This window comes from Brienomyrus brachyistius, chromosome 1 (genome assembly GCF_023856365.1).
Source record: "Brienomyrus brachyistius isolate T26 chromosome 1, BBRACH_0.4, whole genome shotgun sequence".
Taxonomy (NCBI): Eukaryota; Metazoa; Chordata; class Actinopteri; order Osteoglossiformes; family Mormyridae; genus Brienomyrus; species Brienomyrus brachyistius.
In genome coordinates, this window is record NC_064533.1 from 51,286,601 (window position 1) to 51,308,746 (window position 22,146).

At 48.0% G+C, this 22,146-nt stretch overlaps 3 protein-coding genes and 1 long non-coding RNA gene across 9 annotated transcripts; 3 read left to right on the forward strand and 1 right to left on the reverse strand.

Moving 5' to 3' along the window:
- Window positions 1-3: 3 nt before the first annotated feature.
- Window positions 4-8,072, reverse strand: nxpe3 (neurexophilin and PC-esterase domain family, member 3). Of its 3 annotated transcripts, none has more exons than XM_049011783.1 (6): window positions 7,848-8,072; window positions 6,468-6,673; window positions 5,331-6,097; window positions 4,217-4,287; window positions 3,476-3,682; window positions 4-3,058 (listed from the first exon to the last, which is right to left on the reverse strand). In XM_049011783.1, exons 2-6 carry the CDS (start codon window positions 6,597-6,599, stop codon window positions 2,496-2,498), a joined length of 1,740 nt encoding a protein of 579 aa, XP_048867740.1. In that variant the 5' UTR covers window positions 6,600-6,673; window positions 7,848-8,072; the 3' UTR covers window positions 4-2,495. The 3 variants fall into 3 exon arrangements, with proteins under 3 accessions (XP_048867740.1, XP_048867734.1, XP_048867737.1); XM_049011777.1 differs by having other exon boundaries at window positions 6,468-6,676; XM_049011780.1 differs by having other exon boundaries at window positions 6,468-6,676; window positions 7,803-8,072.
- Window positions 3,872-5,336, forward strand: LOC125740549 (uncharacterized). The gene is made up of 4 exons (XR_007397658.1): window positions 3,872-4,105; window positions 4,233-4,381; window positions 4,719-4,820; window positions 5,163-5,336. It is a non-coding gene; the product is annotated as an uncharacterized LOC125740549 (long non-coding RNA).
- Window positions 8,073-8,624: 552 nt separating the features above from the next.
- LOC125740539 (60S ribosomal protein L24) lies at window positions 8,625-11,235 on the forward strand. Its single transcript, XM_049011793.1, has 6 exons — window positions 8,625-8,760; window positions 8,899-8,974; window positions 9,761-9,871; window positions 10,406-10,542; window positions 10,867-10,930; window positions 11,109-11,235. The coding sequence occupies exons 1-6, from the start codon at window positions 8,756-8,758 to the stop codon at window positions 11,187-11,189; spliced, it is 474 nt and encodes a 157-aa protein (XP_048867750.1). The 5' UTR covers window positions 8,625-8,755; the 3' UTR covers window positions 11,190-11,235.
- Window positions 11,236-11,997: 762 nt separating this feature from the next.
- Window positions 11,998-21,266, forward strand: zbtb11 (zinc finger and BTB domain containing 11). Of its 4 annotated transcripts, none has more exons than XM_049015975.1 (11): window positions 11,998-12,554; window positions 12,994-13,253; window positions 13,520-13,751; window positions 14,017-14,780; window positions 15,006-15,557; window positions 15,714-16,013; window positions 16,226-16,634; window positions 18,743-18,860; window positions 18,949-19,107; window positions 19,541-19,716; window positions 20,216-21,266. In XM_049015975.1, the coding sequence occupies exons 1-11, from the start codon at window positions 12,245-12,247 to the stop codon at window positions 20,770-20,772; spliced, it is 3,837 nt and encodes a 1,278-aa protein (XP_048871932.1). In that variant the 5' UTR covers window positions 11,998-12,244; the 3' UTR covers window positions 20,773-21,266. The 4 variants fall into 4 exon arrangements, with proteins under 4 accessions (XP_048871932.1, XP_048871933.1, XP_048871931.1 ...); XM_049015976.1 differs by having other exon boundaries at window positions 14,017-14,735; XM_049015974.1 differs by having other exon boundaries at window positions 14,017-14,420; window positions 14,466-15,557.
- Window positions 21,267-22,146: the final 880 nt, after the last annotated feature.

Genomic DNA, 22,146 nt, shown 5'->3' on the forward strand with positions numbered 1-22,146 from the left:
ATATATGGATACAAAAAATATTTGTTTTTCAGCAATGCGAACACGTTTATGAAAACAAATTAGTCAAGATTATATTGCTTAATATCAAGGCAAGGTAATTATCAAGATATTTGTTTTAATATATGTGGTAGTTTCAGAGGGAATTAAAAAATAAAATTTTTAAGTCAGGTAAACACTGACTTACTGTGAGGAAAATGGTAATTTCACATAGACTTAATATAGGAGTCTCACCCAAGGACTGTCAGGATCCAGGGACGGATTACGGACCGGGCCAGCGGGGCCGCTGCCCAGGGGCCCTTGGGGTGCAGGGGGCTCTTGGGGCCCGTAGCCCAAAAAAATTTGCAACGCTTATCAACAATGTATTTTCGTTTGTCTATTTTAGAGGGCCTACATTCTTTGATCCTCTGCCTACAAGGGCCCCTGACCCTATAGGGAGGGCGTTTGGCTGCCAAGGGCCCTTGAATTGTGGTGGTGGTGCTGGTGGTGGCCCTCGCGAATGTTTTGCCCTGGGGCCCACACAACCCATAATCCGTCCCTGTCAGGATCGATCTCTGTCCTGCCTCATTTTGTATGTTATTTCCATAATTAGACAGCAGGTGTAGCTGACCATCTCGTTTTCCCAACACGTTCCAGAATTGTCATTGTTATATTCCTAGTGTGCTCTGTGGTATGTTACGTGGCTTAATGGGCGCTGCTAACTCATCATCTCCTTCGTCATGTTACAATTTTTGTGTTTTTGTGTCCTACGTCCTATTTTGTACATAACATATTGTGCTTCTGTATGGCTCTTTATTTTGTATCTTAATTATCTTTACTTGTAGTTATGCCATTTGAATTATGTGCTTTGTACCCCCTAGGGTTTGACTCCTGAGCCCTTACTGCCAGTTAACAACCCTCATCTGTTCCCTACAGACCCAATTCACTTGGATGTAATTGGTAATAGCCCACACCTGTCCGTTGTCATAACTTTGTCATGTCCCTGTTCCTCTGTCAGTCAATGTTGATGTAGATTTGAGTCTCCTGTGTGATCACCTTATGCATTAGTGCTATTGCTCTTGCTTCATGTTAGTCCCAGCTCTTGTTAGTTCTGGTTACACCTACCCACCTTTGTTTTGATGCCTCATAGCCCTTTTTTTTCCTCATGTAGTCTGTGTTTAGTTTTCCAATAAGCCATCAATTGAATCATCAGTCCTTCCATACATTCAGAAGTGACAAGCAACAGCCAAATTCAACTGAAGTTTCTATGTCTTTCCTAATGGAATTTACAGGTAATATTAGGGACACTGGGACACCTAAACTGCAAATTTTTGACCTTTGGAAGACCCTGGAGTGCATGCAGGAAACCAGAACAGACGTGGACCAGACCCAGATCTTCAAGTCATGCTAAAGAACTTGAATCAAGGAGCCACTCCAGAAAGGTGATCCTGAGTATGTACAGACGCTCCTCTACTTACAAACTTTCAACTTACGAACTTTCAGACATAGGAACGAAGAGGACTGTAAGTCCAAATTGTGTTTGCCATTTCCTGTCCGCAACATCAATTTTTTTTTTTATGCGCACCAATTCCGCCTAGTACAACTTCTGGCTGCTACCCCAGCCGCACAGCAGCGTAGCGTGCGTACTCCCAGCATCCTAGTTCTTTGTACTTGCGTATACCCTTAAAATGATGTTGAATAACGACTTACAAACATTTCAAGTTACGAATGGCCATTCGGAACGTATTTCATTCGTAATTAGAGGAGCGTCAGTAATATGTGATTTCACCACCTGGGAAAGAGACTGCACTGTACATATTAAACCACACAGTGCTGTGGGAGGAACCAGGAACACTCCGAATGCACAGGCTGTTCAGATGGGAGTAGACCCAAACGTGGTGGAGCAGTGGTGTTAGATGGTCATCAGTCAGGGGTGATTATTTAAGGTGGAGGACATAAGAGGGGCCATAATTCATACAGAGGGGGGTGACCTTATGCTGCATTCCATTTACCTCGGAGGTTGGAATTCGGAACTGGGAATGAAGTTAACTACATCCCAGTAATCAAATCAGAAAGCCATTTAGCAATACCAGGGACCTGTTTCAGAAAGCAGGATTTCTTGCGGATAACTTAATTTTCCTTGGTTTAAATGGCCTGTATTTTTGTTCACTTACATTTAGCCCAGACTACCTTAAATCTGACAAGTTATCCGGCTAAGCGAGAAATCCTGCTTTCTGACATTCTAGCCTGGTTTATTGCTAGGTATTGTAATTGTAAATCATAAATTCTGAGATTGGGGTTGTGTAGATTCCTCCGACTTCATGAGTCAGAATTCCGACTTCAGGGGTGTTCCAATTGACATTTCTGACTGGGAACTTGGAAGTTCAAGTTACAAGTTCAAATGGAACGCAGCATTATCAAGGATATATTTTGAGTCCATAAGTGACAGGGCAAGGGCCAATCCAGGAGCCAGATGGCTGTCAGTAGGGGCCAGTGCCCCTGTGATCCCACCCCTATCATCAGGGAAAGGCTGAAGTGTCCTCAGGGCAAATGTGAGAAAGAAGGAAGTCAATCATGGTCTTGATAATGGGGGGAGGTGGGTGGAGAGCGTGTGGGAGGTGATGGGCCAGCGTCATCTCCCACGCGTCCACCAGGACCACATCCAGGCCGTAGAACATTCCGCGAAGGATCACATCCAGCTGCAAGGAGAACCAGTCACTGTTGTAGAGGCTGACCTCGGGGTCCAGGTCCTGGGGGTTGGCCGTCCTCAGGACGACCAGCGTGCCGGGGGCGCGATCGAGCAGCCGCAGCACCGCAGCACGGATGGACCGCAGTCTGCGGATGTAGACTTCCACCGGGAAGGTGCTGAAGTGGGACCAGATGCTCAACACCACCACTGTGTTGCTGCCGCCCTCCACGCCCTCCAGCTCATCCGCTACGTAGCGCAGCTGGTTAGTCGCTACCGTGGAGAAGCGGATGGGTGGCCCGTGGCAGCGGTACTCAATCAGGATGTTGTGAATGCTGTCCACGGACAGGAAGGGACCTATATTCTTCGGGCTATTCAGATTGAACTCTTTCAAGTCTAAACCAAAACGACAAGGAGGGTATGACTCATACAAGACTACTCAAACTTACCCATCTGTTAACATGGGCTACAGCTGTGCTAGTGATAACCAACATCCCTGCATTGTTCAAACAAGCCTGCAGGGGGCACAGTCATGAAGGAACTGGACTGGTATCTAAAACATTATCAGGGGCTGCTTGAATTTCTTGACTAATAATGTGTAGTTAGATCAATCGCAAAACTGCTATAGAATGACACTAATCTGTCCAGTGGTTTTCTATTATGTATGATGCCTATTTCAGTAATACATTTCTAGGGTTTACCATAAACGGACAGGCAAGAGGGACTATTAAACTGAATTAGGCCAGCTGTTGTTAGTCTGCTGGGGTTGGGCATGTCGAATGACACAGGAGCAGCAAATGGGTGGCGTCTCACCAGGCAGTGCCGCGGTTAGGTACTCAAACCACTGCCGCGCCGTGGAGTCCCCATACATGCGCAGCACCTTCCCCTCCAGGCAGCGGGTGACGGCTGCCGTGTCATCAAACTGCCGCAGCAGGATGTCGTTGGTAGGCCGCCACACCTCCTTGTAGTAAAAGCCTGCCGGTTTGAAGCTATCCAGATTTGCAGCCCCATTCGGCTTTTCTGCAAGGAAAAAAAAATGCTGTCATCTCGTTCGCCAATCATCAGCTTGCAAACCCACCAAAAGGAAAATTGGAAAGCTTTGTGTTAAACACTAAAAGGTGAAATTTACTGTTTGATAATTTTCCTTCCAGCAGCACGGTGGCTTAGTGGGTAACACTGCGCTCTCACACCCCAAGCCGTACAGGCTTCAAATTATGCTCCTTATCTGAACATGGGTGTTGTACCCTTCTGTTGCGTGAGTTTCTTTGTGCAGTCTGGTGTCTTTTTATACTCCAGAAACATGCAAGTAGCTAAATTGATATCTTTAAGTTGCCCATTGTGTGTATTTGCCCTGCAATAGGTTGACATCCCATCCAAGGTGTCTCTAGCCCTGTCTCCAATGCTCTGCGTCAGCCTGTCCTGCAATGATAATGAAGATGTACGGTAACTGCACTCGTCTGCCTTTTGCTTACTTATCTGTATTGATTAATTGGCAAATATAAGACTCAACTCTAGGGGCCAAGCAGTGAACAATTGTAAGGTCTGCTCTCTAACCTTCGGTCTCCTTCAGCACGGTGATACTGTCCAACCCAGATGAAGGAATGGGAACCTTGAGGTTTACCAGCCTGAAATGATAAGTTGGAAAAACAGGCAGATGATGGAGTGATCATGCAGAAGAGAGACAAAATGAGTTCAGGTCTCAGCTGGAAGCCTTTGGCTGTAAGTAGCTTCCCTGAGCTGTTCCTGTAAATCACATCGCAGAATAAAAATGGTTCGGAAAAAACGTCATTCAAGGACAATAGTATTGCGGCTCTTTTTTCGGACCTCCTTTGACTGCTTGTAGTATGTGGGCTGACACAACAAAAGATCTCCAACAGAGTAAAAGATGAGCAAAGGGTAATACTTCCTAGACTAGATACCATTTCCTCTTTTCATGTTGCTATGTCATCCGAAGTTGTACATTTTGGACTAGTTTCAATTCATCACGAAACCGACAACTGCTGTGGTCTGGGGACAACAGAGTGAACTCCAGACCTGAAGTTGTCTTTCTCCACAGAGCTCATGAAGAAAAAGGGTGTTCCTTTGTCACCTACTGATCATGATGGGAATGTCACCCTGACTGAAATCACGCGTGGGCACCTCGGACCAAGGCTAACAGGTTTGAAAGAAACCCACAGAATATTCCTTTGTGAAACTTCAATATTTCAACTTTGCAACTAGTAGGATGCCATTTGCAGATGGCATGGTGGTGCAGTGGTTAGCAGTGTTGTGTCATATCTCTGGGACCAAGGTTTGAATCTCCACCCTGACTCCATGGGTGTGGAGTTTGCATATTGTCATTGTGGGATTTTCTCCGGGTATTCCGGTTTACCCCCTAGTCCCAATAACATGGTGAGGTTGATTGGAGTTGCCAACTTGCCCATAGATATGGTTGATGTGTCAGTGTGCCCTGAGATGGGTTGGCACCCCATCCTGGTTTGTTCTTGTCTTGTGCCCATAGACTTTGGACCCACTGCGACCGTTAATAAGACAAGCGGTTACAGAAGATGGATGGATGGCAAGCAACCTTCATGCGGATATCATGCCATCCTCACTGGTGTTCCATGACCTTTGACCTCACAAGTTACCTGTCAGATATTCATAAAATCCTCTGCTTTATGATCCTCACCTTTGGAAAAACAGCTCCTCCCTACTTGTTATCAGGTGCTTAAGATACCCAGCTTTGGAGTGGCTGACCCGTGAACTGCAGCTTAGTAGCTTGGGTTTGTAGCAGAACCAGGGCTCCCCCGTGTGGTAGTTGGTGTAGTTGCACAATGGCAGCTGAGTGGACAGGCAGAGGTTACAGATGGTGGTTTCCGAGAAAGGGCCGGAACGAAACTGGCTTTTGAAGTAGACACGGTCGGGGTTGTCTTCCCGCAGCCGCTTTAGCACCTGCACTGCCTCGCTGGGGTGTACCAGTTTTATCTCCACGTGCGCTGTCCCTGCCCAGGGCAGCCAGAACAGCACAGAATACAGTCCATTCTCGTGATCGACCACGTGTCCGACTACACCAGCCCCCAGCTCGGGTGAGTGCAGCCGGGCTAACAGGAAGTCCCCTCCGTGCCGCTTGGGCCGGTCTCGGAAGTCTCTCATGTGGACCAGCACCTCCAGGTAGTCGCCCACACGCCATTCCCTGTCATTTTCTAGCGGTAAAATGGAAAAGAAACTGCTGGAAGGGCTGCTACTATGGTGCAATGGTGACACTGGCAAATGTGGTTCGGGCCAGGCTATCGACTCCAGCAGGTGCTCCTGCTCAACTGCTTCCTCGGGCGACAGAACCAAGCCATCAGAGCTGCAGTTGCTCCAGTTCCGCTCCAGCTGGCCTAGGCTTCTGGTCCTGAAGGGGGCAGTAATGGACTGCTGAAGCTGGTAGAGAGATGCCTTGCAGTCCAGCTTCTGTGTAAACAGAGTGCAAAGTTACTGAAATAAAACACAAATGGCTGGAATCACATTGCTCTAGGAAAGACACTATAGCTGCTCTACCTTCCTACCAAGTGGGACGTGCTAACAGGATGTCTAAAGCACAACTGATGCAGGTCTGTTGGCGTCGCATAACAGACGATTCAACAGAACAAGTGGGGTAGCTTCCAGTTGACTTTTTGAGCACGTTACCTCTCTCCCAAGTGAAAACAGAGGTGAGATGGGCAGCCTTCATGGTTTTGACACAATATTCAACAAAGTAGGCATGCTCAGCTACCACAAGCTGGGGCTAAATTCATCTCCAAGGACCGTTGGCCTTCCCAAGCCCCCCTGGCAGTCCCCTCACCTCCAGGCTGTAGATGTTGCGTAGCAGAAAGGCAACGCATGACAGTATCAGTATGACAAACAAAGGGCTGTACTTGGACAGATTTCTCCACATGGTCTTGATCCTCCAGTGCCTCCTTCTGCCATTTTTCATCGGCGCCTCATAGTTCGTGGTCAAGGTGTCGCTGACCACATGCTTGTGATCAGCATCAGGGGCTGAAATGGAATCTTCTAGAGACGAGTAAGGAGAAAGGAGACAGATATAACAAAGGCTTAAAGGACTCCTTTTCAATCTATTTCAAAACGTGAGTTTAATTGCGTCATCACTGCTACAGGTGGCTGCCCTTCATAGACAGCTTACTCTACAAAGAGCAAGTTGAGGGGGGTGTAAAAACACAATATCCCCACAGGGACCAATAAAGTATCAATTATTATTATTATTATTTCTCCCTATCACTTTCTTCATCTATCCATCCATTTTCTAAACCCACTTGTCCTATGCAGGGTTGTGGGGATTCAGAGCCTATCCTGGAAGCTACAGGAGCAAGGTAGGGAACAACCCAGGACGGAGGTCCAACCCATCGCAGCCACTTCATTCTGACTCATTGAATTAAATTTAAATTAAATTTTCATTTACTCATTTCATTTACCAACATCTAGGAGCGACTACCACAATCCACATCAGTAACCCGGGAATTAGCCTGATATAACTAAGCTAAATCTGTTTTTTATTTTGTAAGCATACTGCCATGTTTCATACAAGCATCAGTATATTTATACTGTACACAAATGCCTCTACTGCATGAGGTTGGTGGTTCATCCTTATTTATTAGTTCCATCTGACAGTCGTCCGCTCCCAGTTATTTCGTCTTAGTAACCCGAAACCTTAGGATGACGGCCATCCTTAAAACCAGCAATCCCGGACGGTCATAGCAACCGTCCGGAGCATCGTCCGCTTTTATAACAAACCCTTCTTCCCCGAGTCCCTTTCGGCCGTCCCGCCCATACATACTGTCTCACGTGTGAATCCACCGAAACGTTCTCACGCCATCATAACTATACTAGAAACCGATGGGAGCGCAAGAGTTCAATGCCCAGAAAACGAGCAATGCGCAAATGAGGACGTGATCGGAGGCTTGTACCACAAAATCCATTCAAATCCGATGGATAGATTTTATTCAATAATTTTCCCCCTCGCGAAACCGTACTAGGCATGCTTTGCCTTCGATGAAACCTTGCAGTAAAAACCCTATTGTCGTTGTTGCCATACCGGAAATGACTTGAAAAAGAATGCTTGTTTATGGAAAAACTAAACAATACGGTAGTATTCATTTCAAAGCGATAGCGCGGCACTTACTTGCCAGCAGAAATATTTGTAATGTATAGCTATCGAAATATTTACCATTTCTTCAGTTCTGAGCATTTCTCCACAGATGTTTCATTTTAAGAACCTACATTCTTCGTTGTAACATTTACATAAAACAATACTTTCAAGCAATCTTTATAGTACAACTATACTTCCCATATATACAGTTTTTGCATTCGGTTATATTTTTAGAAGGGTCTAAAGATAAGGCGTCCTCCTCACAGCAAATTCTGGCGGCGGCTGGACACACCCACCAAGTCTTCCATTGGCTGGCTTCGGATTACGTCACCTCGGTTCGTCTCCACTGTACTGAGCGTAACCATGATAATACGTCCAGATTCTCTGTGCATTACTCTGTATTCTGGAGTTCTCTAAGTAATCTACTGTGGTGTGATATAAAAGATTAGAGTTGAACTGGGACCTATTTATTTATGTTGTGTACCTGATTATTTTTGCAACCCCCCTAGTTTATTTTCTTATGTTTGTATACTGTAAATAGATATTTAAATGAAAAAATTGAGGGGTGATAAATAACGTGGTTGGGGGTTGGATAAATAAGAATGTTATTTTCAGTGCTTCAGTTCAGTGCGCTGAGAAGTCCTTAATTATAAATTGTCCTCACTCGTTATTTAAGCCTGCTTTTAGTATAAATTAGAACTATAGTTCGCTAGTACTGCGATGACGGTGTATTAAATAAAATGACATTTTACAATGAAATATATCTTGGCAACAAAACTGAAAATTACTGAAGGTTTTGGAAATTGATCAAATTAAAAAAAAAAGAAAGCAAGGGCAGAACCTGTGGCGCCGCTGTTGTGGTCGGTCCCAGTTTTAGGCGCGGTACGTATTTGGCGTACGTAGTCAGCGTTCACATTTAGCGTTCATTATTGCGTACGTGCTTAGCGTGGCCCTCTTGTCGGTCTTTTCCTTCTTTGCGGGCCACCATGAAGTAAGTGCCACACCGTCGGTCTACATCCACCATCATCTAAGGGTTTATCGGCTTTTTCATGTCCACGTGAACCACGAGAATCATTTAGAGGAATTTCTAAACTACTAATCCGGCGTTATTTTTGTCTTTACTTCGCAGGGTCGAGCTTTGCAGCTTCAGCGGGTATAAAATCTACCCCGGCCATGGCCGCCGGTACGCCAGGATAGACGGAAAGGTAATAATGGCTAGGAAGTCTTTTTTCATTTTTGGAGGGATACTGTTTCGGAAATTCTGAACTAAATCATCGTTATTAGTACTATTATCTATTTATTACCCAGTGTGGGATGCTTTCAGTGTCAACCACGACTACGATACCGAAATTCAAATTCGGGTTTTACGGTAGCAGTTAGCAAATGAACAAGCTCCGGTTGTAATAGATGTAGTTGTTTTGTAAGGCTCGTGGCCTAGTCCAAATATCACTGGGTTATAAATAATATAAATATAAAACACAAGATGAAACTACGTCTGCCGTGTACGCCGTATACTGGGGCGCTGCGAAGCGTCTTTTAAAACAGCGTTTGCTACTTTGATTAATATCTTATTTGCTAATTGTGTAAACTGACATGTCTTTATCACTAATCTCTACGTGGCAGTATACCCTTGCAAAGGGGCTACAGTAACACGTGATAATTTAGTTGATCCCAATGAATGACTTGTTGGGCATTTTAATCCCTTGATTCTTCATTATATTGAAGATTTAATTGTTAAGGCAACATTTCTTCTACAAGCGGTAGGTCCAGAAGATTTAATTTTCTTAGTTGTCTGGGTGTGTATAATTTTGTTTTGTTCTTAACATGTACAATTCAACTTTATCTTGGTTGAGAAACGATTGACTTATATTTGTTCATTTTTGTTGGTGTTATACAATGGCAGTTGGTATTGGTCGATACTCCCATTAAACACACCACTGATCTATTCTGGGAGACATTAATCTTTGGTTGTGTTGTGTCCTGCTTTGCAGGTCTTCCAGTTTCTAAATGCCAAGTGTGAGTCGGCCTTCCTGGCCAAGAGGAACCCCAGGCAAATCAACTGGACCGTGCTGTATAGACGCAAGCACAAGAAGGGTCAGAGTGTAAGTCTGTCCGATCGGTCACGGTTTTCAAACTGCTGCAGTCTTGTCTCTGTTTTTCTGCTTTGAAATATTTTTCAGTTGTGGGACGGATCAAAGCGATGAGGTCAAGAGTGGAATTTCGTTGAGTTCACCTTGCCCACTTTGAGTCCTGGTTTTTTGGGCTGAGCATTGTTTCTGCACTTTGAGTCTCCCACACAATCTGTTGCTAATGTTTAATGTTCCCTGTTTGTGTTGTGGGACATTGTAAGGCTGATTGCATGTTTATTGTAGGAGCACTTTATTTCTCTTCACTGAGGGATGGAAATGTTGTTTGATAGGAAGTCAGCTCTCTTGGTTGTGCTCCAGTTCTACATACAGGGATGATTGAACAGTAACCCAAATGACAGCAGGCCAATGCCCTGTCCTCATTCTAGCCTATTTTTGGATGATACCCCATTTGCTCCTTCCCTCTCCTTGCACACATTTGGGTTCGGATGGGTGTTGTCTGCATGAAGCGTAGTGATGATTTTAATAACATGCGTTGCATTCCAACAGGAAGAGGTGACGAAGAAGCGTACCCGTCGTGCAGTGAAGTTCCAGAGGGCCATCACTGGTGCCTCATTGGCTGAGATCTTGGCCAAGAGGAATCAGAAGCCTGAGGTGCGCAAGGCCCAGCGGGAACAGGCCATTAGGTAAGAAATGTCGGGGGGGTGGCGTGAAAGGTGCGTATTGGCCTGGTCACATCTACAGAGAAGCTGCAAGTGACTATAAGCAGGAATGAAGAATAGGCTATACGAGAACATTGTGCTTTTTGTCAAGGGAAGAAGATATTTGTCTCTTGTAGCCCATAACAGGATTTGAACCCCTCACTTTTGGACAGAAATGCACTGGTATATTCATGTACGGTCTGGAATAGTGCAGTTTGTTTTGTATATGCTTTCCCTAGTGAGTGATCACGATTATTTTGCGTGTCAGTTTCTAAGTGATCAGGCTCACTTTTCTGTTTGCCGTTCCAGAGCTGCTAAGGAGGCTAAGAAAGCCAAGCAGGCTATGAAGAAAACTGCAGCTCCACCTGCAAAGGTAAGTTTGCAAAGTTCTGAAGCATAACCATTTTCCTGTAAGGTCAAATCTGTGCTGTCAGTGTTGCTGTTTTTGGCTCCAGAATAAAATTTTGAATAGCATCAGCTTCACTTGTCCTCATTGGAAGTGTTGACCTATATCTGTAATCGCTTTTCTTCTGGTAAAACTCCCATTCCAGGCCCCTGCCAAGGCTGCTCCAAAACAGAAGATCGCAAAGCCCATGAAATCCAACGCACCACGTGTGGGAGGCAAACGCTAAACCTCACTCTTACAAAAAATATTAATAAATTTTTCACAAGAATAAATATTGTGTGTGGATTGACATTTTTGTGTGTGTGTTCTCTTTAAGGCTGTGCCATTTGTAGATACATCTTGCCATTCCTAATGAAATACAACAGCTCTTTCAAGTTGTACCACGTTAAAAAAAAAATAGCTGTAAAGGCATAAGTAAGACTGTCTGTGAAAGTAAACAAGCAGCCAAAATGCAAGTGTTGCCACAAAATATATTGTCTTGCTTGTAGAATAAATCAGAGAGGCAACTGAAAATGTGTGCCCAAGTATATTTCTATGCAGTTATTGTTCCCAGTAGAAAGCACTTTCTCACACAACATGCTTTGCCACACAGAAATATACAGATCTTATACAGAAGCTATCTTATCAGGTTTCTCCAGAGAATAAGTGGTTGCTATTGCAGGGTAGAGACCTGTTGTATAATGGACAGTACTTATTTTGATTATTTTTTTCTACGGTTGGACCGTATCAGATGGATGTAAAGGATGCTCCTATTATTCAAATGGTGATTGTGTTAAACTGGTTCAACATCATAGCCTCGGCATTTTTATGTTGTTTAAACTATCAATTTTGCTAGACCTATATTGGGAAAATGAGTGCAGTAGTGGGTACATAATCTGAATTTAAAAAATTGATTATTTGACTGTTAATAGAATTATAAGCAATATGGTATCAATATCCTCGCAGAAAGCAGCAGCATGGCGCCTTTTGTGCCGCTGACATGCGTAAACGCGATTTTGGAGAGCGAGAGAACAACATGGCTCAAATCGCACACTTCCGCCTGTGGTACGCAACATCCGGTTGTGCAGCAGCCATTTTGTATGTTCATGCAAGTCCGTCCCTGACGGTCAAAAAATTGCAGTTCCCACTTGGCAATAAATGCCACTTTTATGCTTTTATGGGTTATATAATTTCTATCAAAATTGAAAAAGGGTGAAAAGCTTTGGAAAAATCTTCTCCCGCTGGACTGACGGCAGGATTTTCTGTTTTTGTGGACGCAATAGTCAAGCGTCGTTGGGGGACATGTCGAGCGAGGAGAGCTATCTGGCCATCCAGCGCTATCTAACGGACGAGCGAGAGCCCTACGCACCGGGGACTCAGGGAAACGCCAAGCGGAAGATCCGCAAGGCGGCCGCCTGCTACGTGGTGCGGGACGGAACGCTGTATTACCAGCGGCGCCAGAAAGGCCTGGACGAGTTCACCGAGTTGGAGGTGGTGCTGCAGGCCGGGCGGCGAAAGGAACTGATAGACGAGGCGCACATCGTTCCCGGAGGAGAGCACCTCAACCAGCAACAGACCTGGGAGAGCATCTCGCAGAAGTACTGGTGGAGAGGTAACCGTTTAACTCCAAATCTTCCAATGTTACAAGTTGGGTAGGTTGTAAGATTGATTTAGAACTGGTGAGGTATGCCTGTTTTATAGTTCCAAGGTGCTGGTACTACGTAACCATCAAATCCAATGTAAATCGGCAGCTGATAGCAAACGATGATAGATTTGCATTTAAATTATGCTACATTTCTGATATCGTTACACGGCAACACCTTTATTCACGTACCCTGAAACATATGTTAGCATTTCATTTCATGCGTTGCATTTTAAAAACGTTGATAGAAATTTGTATGTTGAATACAGGTGTGCTGGGACGTGATCAGGAGCTCACTGACGGAATCTGAAAGGGTGTTTGTGTATGGGGAGGCAATGAGGGCTTTCCTTGGGGCATGGTACTACTACAGAGATATGACAAACGCGTGACGATGCTCCGGTGTTTTCAGGTATACTCAAGCAGGTGAAGGATTATATCCGGGAATGCAGCCAGTGCCGGGGAAGACAGGAGCGTGGGCGTGGCTGGGTGGAGGAAGCCGCGGGGGAGACCACTGGGGGGCGCCGCGAGAGGCGCAGGGGCACCGCGGCCCCTGATTCGGAGGATGAAGAAGACGAGGATGACGAGATTCCGGAGTTACTGCCTGTCACATCTGGGCAGCAGAAATCTGCTCGAGGCCGCAAATCCATGGCCAAACATGAGCTGGTCTTTGTGAGTGTCTCATTTGCATATTTAAAGTTACTGCCATGCATGATCCTGTTTTGTGTAATAGTCTTTAACCACCTTGTCACTTGTTCACTAAAGTGTAACTGAATCAGTAGGTCATTCATGGGAACAGACATTGCGTAGCGTCTGTATATATAGGACGGAATGTTAGCCAGAGGTATTTAATGGTTGAAGGCTGTTCATAGTTATCTTTAGCAATAGCACAATGATAAATAGACATCAAACTGCTTTTTGCCATTAAAAATGGCTAGGTTGACAGCAAAGGTGTGGTGAAGCAGCCCCTGCCCAAACATGGCCAGACATTGCTGGAAAAGCTGAACCAGCAGCGCCTGAACGGACAGTTCTGTGACGTCACTCTGCTGATCGAGGGAGAGGAGTACCGGGCGCACAAGGCCGTCCTGGCCGCTTGCAGTGACTACTTCAGTGAGCTGTTCATCGAGAAGGGTGCCGTCTCTAGCCACGAGGCTGTAGTTGACCTCTCAGGTGAGATGCCTAGTTTATAGGTAATTGTTGATTTGGCCTGTGAGAGCCACAGTTTTATAAATCATTGCAGAAAACATTACGACAGCGTTATTCTATTAATGTTAATGGAGCTCTGCAGGGTTCTGTCATTGCATTTGCAAAGCTTTACTTCCTGCACAACTACAAAGCTGAGCAGTTTTCTCTCTCTCTCTCTCTCTCTCTCTCTCTCTCTCTCTCTCTCTCTCTCTCTCTCTCTCTCTCTCTCTCTCTCTCTCTCACCCATCAGGCTTCAGCAAGGCCAGCTTCCTACCCCTGCTGGAGTTTGCCTACACCTCCTGTCTCACCTTTAATTTCTGCATCATGGCCGAGGTGGCCACAGTGGCACGCCACCTACTCATGACCGAGGTGCTGCAGCTGTGTGAGTCCGTCCACAAGCAGGTGGAGGAGCAGAGGCTCATGGTCTATCAGAGGGGTGACGTCCACACCGTCTTGTCCAGCCAGTCCCTGCCCCCAACCCAGCAGGCATCCGTTGAGGAAGGAGAGGTCTATATGGTCACCGTGCAGGATAATGGTCAGACCATGGTCTGTGAAGGCAGAGACACTGTTGGTAGGAAGACCCTGGCCGTGGTCACCCAGGACGGGCAGGCTGTGACGGGAGAAACCCTGGCTGTGGTCACCCAGGACGGGCAGGCCGTGACGGGAGAAACCCTGGCTGTGGTCACCCAGGACGGGCAGGCCGTGACGGGAGAAACCCTGGCTGTGGTCACCCAGGACGGGCAGGCCGTGACAGGCGAGACCCTGGCTGTGGTCACCCAGGACGGCCAGGCCGTGACAGGCGAGACCCTGGCTGTGGTCACCCAGGACGGCCAGGCCGTGACGGGCGAGACCCTGGCTGTGGTCACCCAGGACGGGCAGGCCGTGACGGGCGAGACCCTGGCTGTGGTCACCCAAGATGGGCAGGCCGTGACGGGAGAGACCCTGGCTGTGGTCACCCAGGACGTACAGGCCGTGACGGGCGAGACCCTGGCTGTGGTCACCCAGGACGTACAGGCCGTGACGGGCGAGACCCTGGCTGTGGTCACCCAGGACGGGCAGGCCGTGACGGGCGAGACCCTGGCTGTGGTCACCCAGGACGGGCAGGCCGTGACGGGCGAGACCCTGGCTGTGGTCACCCAGGACGGGCAGGCCGTGACGGGCGAGACCCTGGCTGTGGTCACCCAGGACGGGCAGGCTGTGACGGGCGAGACCCTGGCTGTGGTCACCCAGGACGGGCAGGCCGTGACAGGGGAGACCTTGGCTCTGGTCACCCAGGACGGGCAGGCCGTGACGGGAGAGACCCTGGCTGTTGTCACCCAGGATGGGCAGACTGTGACAAGAGAGACCCTGGCTGTGGTCTCAGCACTGTGGCCAGTACAGGCTGTCCAGGCAGCTGATACCTCAGCAAGGTCCAAGGCGGAAAAGAGCTCTGAGATGCTTGTTATTGGAGTGGACCCTCAGAAGGCTGTCTCCGCAAAAGCTTCAGACCCTGCATTGACAAGGGTGTCTGACCCCCCTCTGTCCGCCGAGCCACCTCCCCAGCCGGTGCGGCGCAGACCTGGCCGTCCCGCCAAGGTGAGGCCAGTGCTGCTGCAGCCTGGGGACCCATCGCCACCAGTGACCAAGGCTTCAGGGGGCAGGGCCACCCCCGAGCCAGCAGATGGGAGTGCTGGCGCAGGCGATGACACATACAAGGGACGTCTCCGCCGGCGCTCCCTCGGGGAGGGGGGCTATGTGCGCCTGCACATGGGCTTGGAGAGGCCGGAGGACCAGAAGTCCGAGGTCCCGAAGGTGAGGAGGCCACAAGCATGAACTTGGTGGACTTTAACACTGAGTAGCTTCTTAATTAGCATGTAGCTTTACTGAATTTGAATGAATGAATTCCGCTTGGGCTGAGAGAGCTAGCCGCAGTGCAGCACTGGCTAATCAGTCCTCTGATGTGTGCAGGTCGCCCCCAAGGTCGTTCGCCGAGGACGCCCAGGTCGCCCCCCTAAGGTGCCCAGGCTGGAGGAGGAGGAAGAGCCCACGACCCCGACTGGACCGGCGGAGGCTGGGATGCTCGAGGCGGCTGCGCCCCCAGAGATGACGCACGCCGTGGGTCCGGAGGAAGGGCCGGCGGCCTCAGAGCATGCGGGCGGGGCCAGTGGCGAGCATAAGTGTGCGGAGTGCGGCCTGGTGTTTCAGCGGCGCTACGCATTGATCATGCACACATTGAAGCATGAAAAGACACGGGGGTACAAGTGCAGCGTGAGTCCTTCCCGCTTGGTGCAAAAATGGCTTCCGTGTTGCCATGGCAACTCATTGAAATGCTCGCACAATGTGTAGTCATGGCAGCATCACTACAGTTTTGCGGATTGGATGACATTTTGATTTTGCACTGTCTGTTTGCACTGCAGACGGTGAGCTGTAATATCACTGTAGCGTTACACTAATGGTACCCCGACACTGTCCTACCACAGCTGTGCAGTAAGGATTTCCAGTATGCTGCCTCCCTGCGTGCCCACATCGCTCGCCACAAGCGGCAGAAGAGCCAGAGGGCGTCGGTGGCCGTGCGGCCGCCTTTGGAAGCTGCGGACAGCAGCGGAGACAGCGAGGAGGGCCGCTCCCGCATCCGCACGCGGCGAGAGTTCGTGTGCGACATCTGCGGCAAGACGCTGCCCAAGCTGTACTCGCTGCGCATCCACATGCTGCACCACACAGGCGTGCGGCCGCACTCGTGCAAGGTCTGCGGCAAGTCCTTCGCCCACAAGCACAGCCTGAAGATGCACAGGGCCCTGCACGACTCGATGCGGCAGTTCCAGTGCACGCTCTGTGACAAGTCCTTCGTCAGCAAGCGAAGCCTGGAGGAACACACCAGCATCCACACAGGTTGGTCCATGCGAGCCACTTCCGAGCCACTAGGGGGAGCTGTTTACTTTGTAAAACAGTTCTTGATTGCTTGAGACAAGGCTCTTGCCTTTTTAGGATATTTTGTTTCACGCCACCTCGAAATACAGTAGTCTATAAGAAGTATTACGAGGTAACACTACAGGTGCAAATGTCGAACTTAATCTACAGCGGGAATTTAGATAATCGGCTAAACAGTCTACAGGTGTGTGGGGTAATCTTTTTCTAAAAAATAAGGAAGAATATCTTCCTGTCTAAGGGCATTGGACCTGGTATTGGTTTCTTGGAGGCAGTTCTGGAACCATTTTTTAGTCCCTCCTAGGGCCGATAAATAGTATGTATGTCCTGTGTCCTTTTCATAATTACTTTTCCTTGACCTCAGTAGGTGTGAAGGTAAAGTCATAAGGACCTAGGAAGAGACAGCTGCGGTGCTAAGATGATCTGATTGCACTTACACTAGGCTGTGCCGTGCATCACCAGATGTTGGTGATGTAGGTCTGCTATGTGAATCTACTGTGTTCTGAAGATGAATGATAAAATGCACGTCTTCGCCCAGTGTTGTTTCATATGGGCTATATAAATGTGGGCAACATGGTTAAAATATTACTTCATTAAAGTTGAAACTGAAATTTTAAAAGGAATATAATCTACCAGAGAAAGAAAGTTTGTCACATTGAGAATGGAGACTCATGCTCACTTTCCTGTCCATACACATTTAATTGGCATTACATCTTAGGCCACTACACATCATCATTCTGCAGTTTCAGAAATGATGAATTAAAGAAAAACTGACTACAAATGTCTCATAACCCTTTTTCATGAAAGACTTCTGAGTGGTTAATATTATGATCTGCGCTGATGGTGCATCACTTTAAATATTGCTGCCTCTACAAAGAATTATGGGACGATATCTCCTTACAGGAAGGTCAACATTACATGACATACAGGGAACACTGCACAGAACACTGCACAGAACACTGCACAGAACACTGCACAGAACACTGCACAGAACACTGCACAGAACACTGCACAGAACACTGCACAGAACAGGAATACAAATAGAGTACACAAATTTACAGAACATACAGTGCACAATCTTCCCAGCTCTCCTCTTTGCCCTGGCGATGAATAGATCTTCTGGTGTTGGCAGCTGACAGCCTGTGATTTTCTCAGCTGAGTGACCCACAGGTTGCAACCCTTGGAGAGGATGCAGACAGCAGGAAACCCCATTTGGAAGGAAGATGTGTCGACACTCTCAGTGATGGCAGAATAGAAGTTCAGTAGGATGCGTTAGGAGATGTTGAGCTTCTTGAGTTGACTTGGAAAGAACAGTCATTTCTGACCTTTTTTGGTGATGGAAGGTACTTGCACGTCCCACTTCAATGTGTCGCGGATGCGGATCCCCAGGAAGTTGAATTACTCAACCAGAGAAACAGCTTGGCCAGTAATATCGAGGAGAAGATAGGCAGGGGGTTGGCGGCGGAAGTGAACCGCCATTTCCACTGTCATGACCACATTGAGTTCCAGGTTGTTGCTGGCACACCATGTTGCAAGACGACCCACTTCCCTACAGTAGGAGGCCTCATTGTTATTGGAGATGATTCCCTCTACGTTTGAGTCATTTGCAGACTTTAAGATTTTGACTGACTTGGCTGCAGAGGTACAGCCATTTGTGTAAAGTGAAAATAGGAGAGGTGAGAACATAGCCCTGGGGGGGGGAATCCTATGCTGATGGCCATAGGACCAGATAGGTGGGGGCCAAGCCTTCCAGACTGCTGTGGGGGTAGAGATAGCCGAGTCGGCTTGCAACAGAACAATATTATCGAAGGCTGAACTGACAGCAGGATACTGATGTGTTCGAGGGGTTCCTGATGTTGGAGAACGTAGTGAAGGAACCGGTTAACTGCATCCTCCACTGAGCAGTTTGCTCTGTTTGCACTCTGAAACATTATCTCCTCCAGTTGGAGGATACACACCTACGTTTTTTTTTTTTTTTAGCAGAAAGCAGCTCAGAGAACCTGTTCTTTCCTGTGAGATGAAAATGTGAGACACAGGTTTGAAGGGCGTCTCTGCTGTTTTCCTTCCTACAGGCGAGTCCAAGTACCTGTGCACCACGTGTGGAAAGCCATTCCACCGAGCCTCAGGCCTAAGCAAGCACCTGAAGAGGCACCAGCCCCGGCCAGAGGTCCGCGCCTTCCCCTGCTCCCAGTGAGTCCTGCCTGGATCAACCGGCCCGTACCGCCGTTCTGTATCGCCACCGCCGCCCCCCCTTACCTCCCAGCCATCTCTCCCTCAGCTGTGACAAGAGCTTCTACGAAGCCAAAGACCTACAGCAGCATATGAACAAGCACTTGGGCCTGAAGCCCTTCCAGTGCCAAGTGTGTGGGAAGTGCTACAGCTGGAAGAAGGACTGGTACTCACACGTGAAGTCGCACAGCGTGGCCGAGCCCTTCAGGTGAGCGCCGGCATCTCAGAGAGCAGCTCCGCAGATCCGGACTTCAGTCCCCTCAGTACCAGGCCATATGCAGGAGCGAGGCCACAGGGACACTGCTCCACGCTGAAAGCTGATTGGCTCCCAGAGCGCCCCCTCGCCTGTCACAAAAATCACTTTCCACTTCCCCCAGTGTAGTGACTGCGTGGCCAGCAGGGGCCAGCAGATTCAGTTTCAGTGGTGGTAAACTGTCTGTTTGTAGTTAGCGATTTCTTTTTTTTTCCCCAGTTACATTATTTGTTAATAATTTCCCAAGAACAAGGCTTGGTCGCCTTGTAATGGGTTCAGTGTGTAATTGTTCGGGAAGCAGAATTCTGTTTTTCTTATTGTTTTCTTAATCCCCTGGGAAATTCAGCACTCAGCGACGTGTGTCTGGGCCGTAAATGCTTTTCTCCAGGTGTAACATCTGCGGGAAGGAGTTCTTCGAGAAGGCCCTGTTCCGGCGGCACGTCAAGAAGGCGACACACGGCAAGAAGGGCCGGGTGAAGCAGAACCTGGAGCGCGAGTGCGAGCACTGCGGCAGGAAGTTCACACAGCTGCGCGAGTACCGGCGCCACATGAACAACCACCAGGGTGAGCTGCGCCCGACCCACACAGAACCCAGTAGGGGTGCTGCATTCCGCCCCAGGGGTCACTGACCCCATCTCCATTAGGGACGCAGGCACATGCATTCACAGTGAGGGCAAAATTTTGGAGTGCAAGTACCCCTGGAGCAGTTGGGATTAAGGGCCTTCCTCAAGTACCCAGTGGTGACGTGATTACTCTGCCAGCCATGGAATTTGAACCCAAGACCTTCTGGACACAGGCGTCTTTAACCTGCTTTTCTGCATGCCACTCGTAGTAATATAATAGCGGTAATTTGTGTGTAATATATATTAGTAATGTAATAATCGTATTCCTTGCATGGCTTTATATGATTTTTAGAATTGGTGTGAGTAACAGTGCGCTGACATTGTTGTGCACAAGCACAAACAGGCAGACACTGTCACATTGAGCACTGGGGCTTTTACAGGAGTCAGGGATGGTGTGTAAGGTCTTCTGGAGCTAATCACCTGCCTCCAATCCCCCCCAGGAGTGAAGCCTTTCGAGTGCCTGACCTGCGGGGTGGCGTGGGCGGACGCGCGCTCCCTGAAGCGGCACGTGCGGACGCACACAGGCGAGCGGCCCTACGTGTGCCCTGTGTGTCAGGACGCGCACATCGACGCCCGCACGCTGCGCAAGCACATGGTCAAGTACCACGGCGACTACCTGCCCGGCAAGATCATGCTGGAAAAGGACACGCTGCAGTTCCACAACCAGGGCACGCAGGTGGAGCATGCCATCAGCATCCTGGCCCCCGAGCTGCCGCCCGAGCTGCAGGCCACCCACGCAGCGGCCGGCGAGGAGATCGAGACGGCGCTCATCACCGAGGAGACGGTGGAAGCCGTGCAGGCGGTCAGCGAGATGCCCATGGAGGGCGGGGCCGTCGCCGCCGTGTCCACCCTGTCGGACCAGAGCATCATGCAGGTGGTGAACTATGTTCTGGCCCAGCGCGCCACTCAGCCTGGGGGGGCCAAGCTGGAAGAGCACGCAGGCGACGTCATCCACACTGTAGAGGTGGAGGTGGCCCACGTGGCGGAGGTCGAGTGATGACCCATCGTGTGGAGACACGCCATGTACAAAGCGACTCCCCTATTTTTCATTTTCCACCTCCCAAAAGGCTTTGTTCGTTTCTTGAAACTTGACAATTGAACCCGTGGCGACAGTATCCGGCCCTTTTCTCCACACCCTTTTCTTTCCTCCAAGCAGTCGGAGTTTGTATATTTTGGTTATTTCAGAATCATGTCTTATTGACCTGTGAGTGGCATCGGGGGGGAAGCTTCACTTCTGCCCCTGCAAAGCATCTGACACCGACTGTAATACCCTGCATTCTGATCCGTCGACACTGCCATCTAGTGGCAAAAAAAAAATAAAAAATCTGTAAATACTGAATGCAAAATAATCTTAATAAAGAGGCACTGCGTTGGTTTATTATTTTGATGATTGTGTGTATAAGTTCTTATGTGTTAATAGTGTGTAATGCGTTTAACGTGGGTTGATAATATTCATATAAAAATTGAACACTGATGCACTGAACATTGGCGTACAGGTAATATAAAGGCACCCCTGCATTAATTTGTCTCAGCTTGGCTGCAGGACAGCATGACTATCGCAATCGTAGCGATGGTGCTCACTTCTGAGGAACTTGTCCGCAGCCGCTAGTTGTATGTTTGAAGCCTGCTTTGGTATGTGTGTACTGAAACTTATGTCGCACTTGCAATATTTCAGAATGAAATATTCTTATTTTATAACAATAACATTTTGTGTAAGAGTCTGCTACCAAATTTAGCTCAGTCCAGTGACGGGAGAACTGTGAAAATATAAAATGAGGCCAGTGATTACTTGTATGTTTTTTCAAACTGTATGAGTGTAAGTATAGCAAAGAATGAATGTTAGGTCACATGATTTGCCCTGATAATTAACCCTGTGGTCGTGGTCAAAATTAGGCAACATTAGGTGTGACCTACTGGTTTCTATTATCTGCAGTATTGCAGAAATGATGGGTTCAGCTGTTTGTAGGAAAAAGAAATTTTGCCGTGAAATTCTGCCAAGTTCTCTTTGCTGTCTGGCAGGGCCTCGCAGTTTCAGATTCTGAGCGCCTGACTCTGTCATCATGCTGTCAAACATGTAATTTGCTCTTGCTCAATCTGTGTTGACATAAGCCCTGGAATGTCTTATGTCAGGCACAACACGCATTATTTTCCACAGTGATGAATGGAATTGTTGATGATCCCTCCTTCCACTCTCAAGCACAGTTTAAACACTGAAAAATACGAAGTCTGACTTTAAGCGTTATTCACTATAAACCTCTGTTATATATGTCTTTTTGACAACTTTCTCTTTATGATTGTAGTTATCGAGACTGGCATTGCCGGTCAATATACACCAGTTATCTGCAGTGTCAGCAATACTGCCCCCTACAGG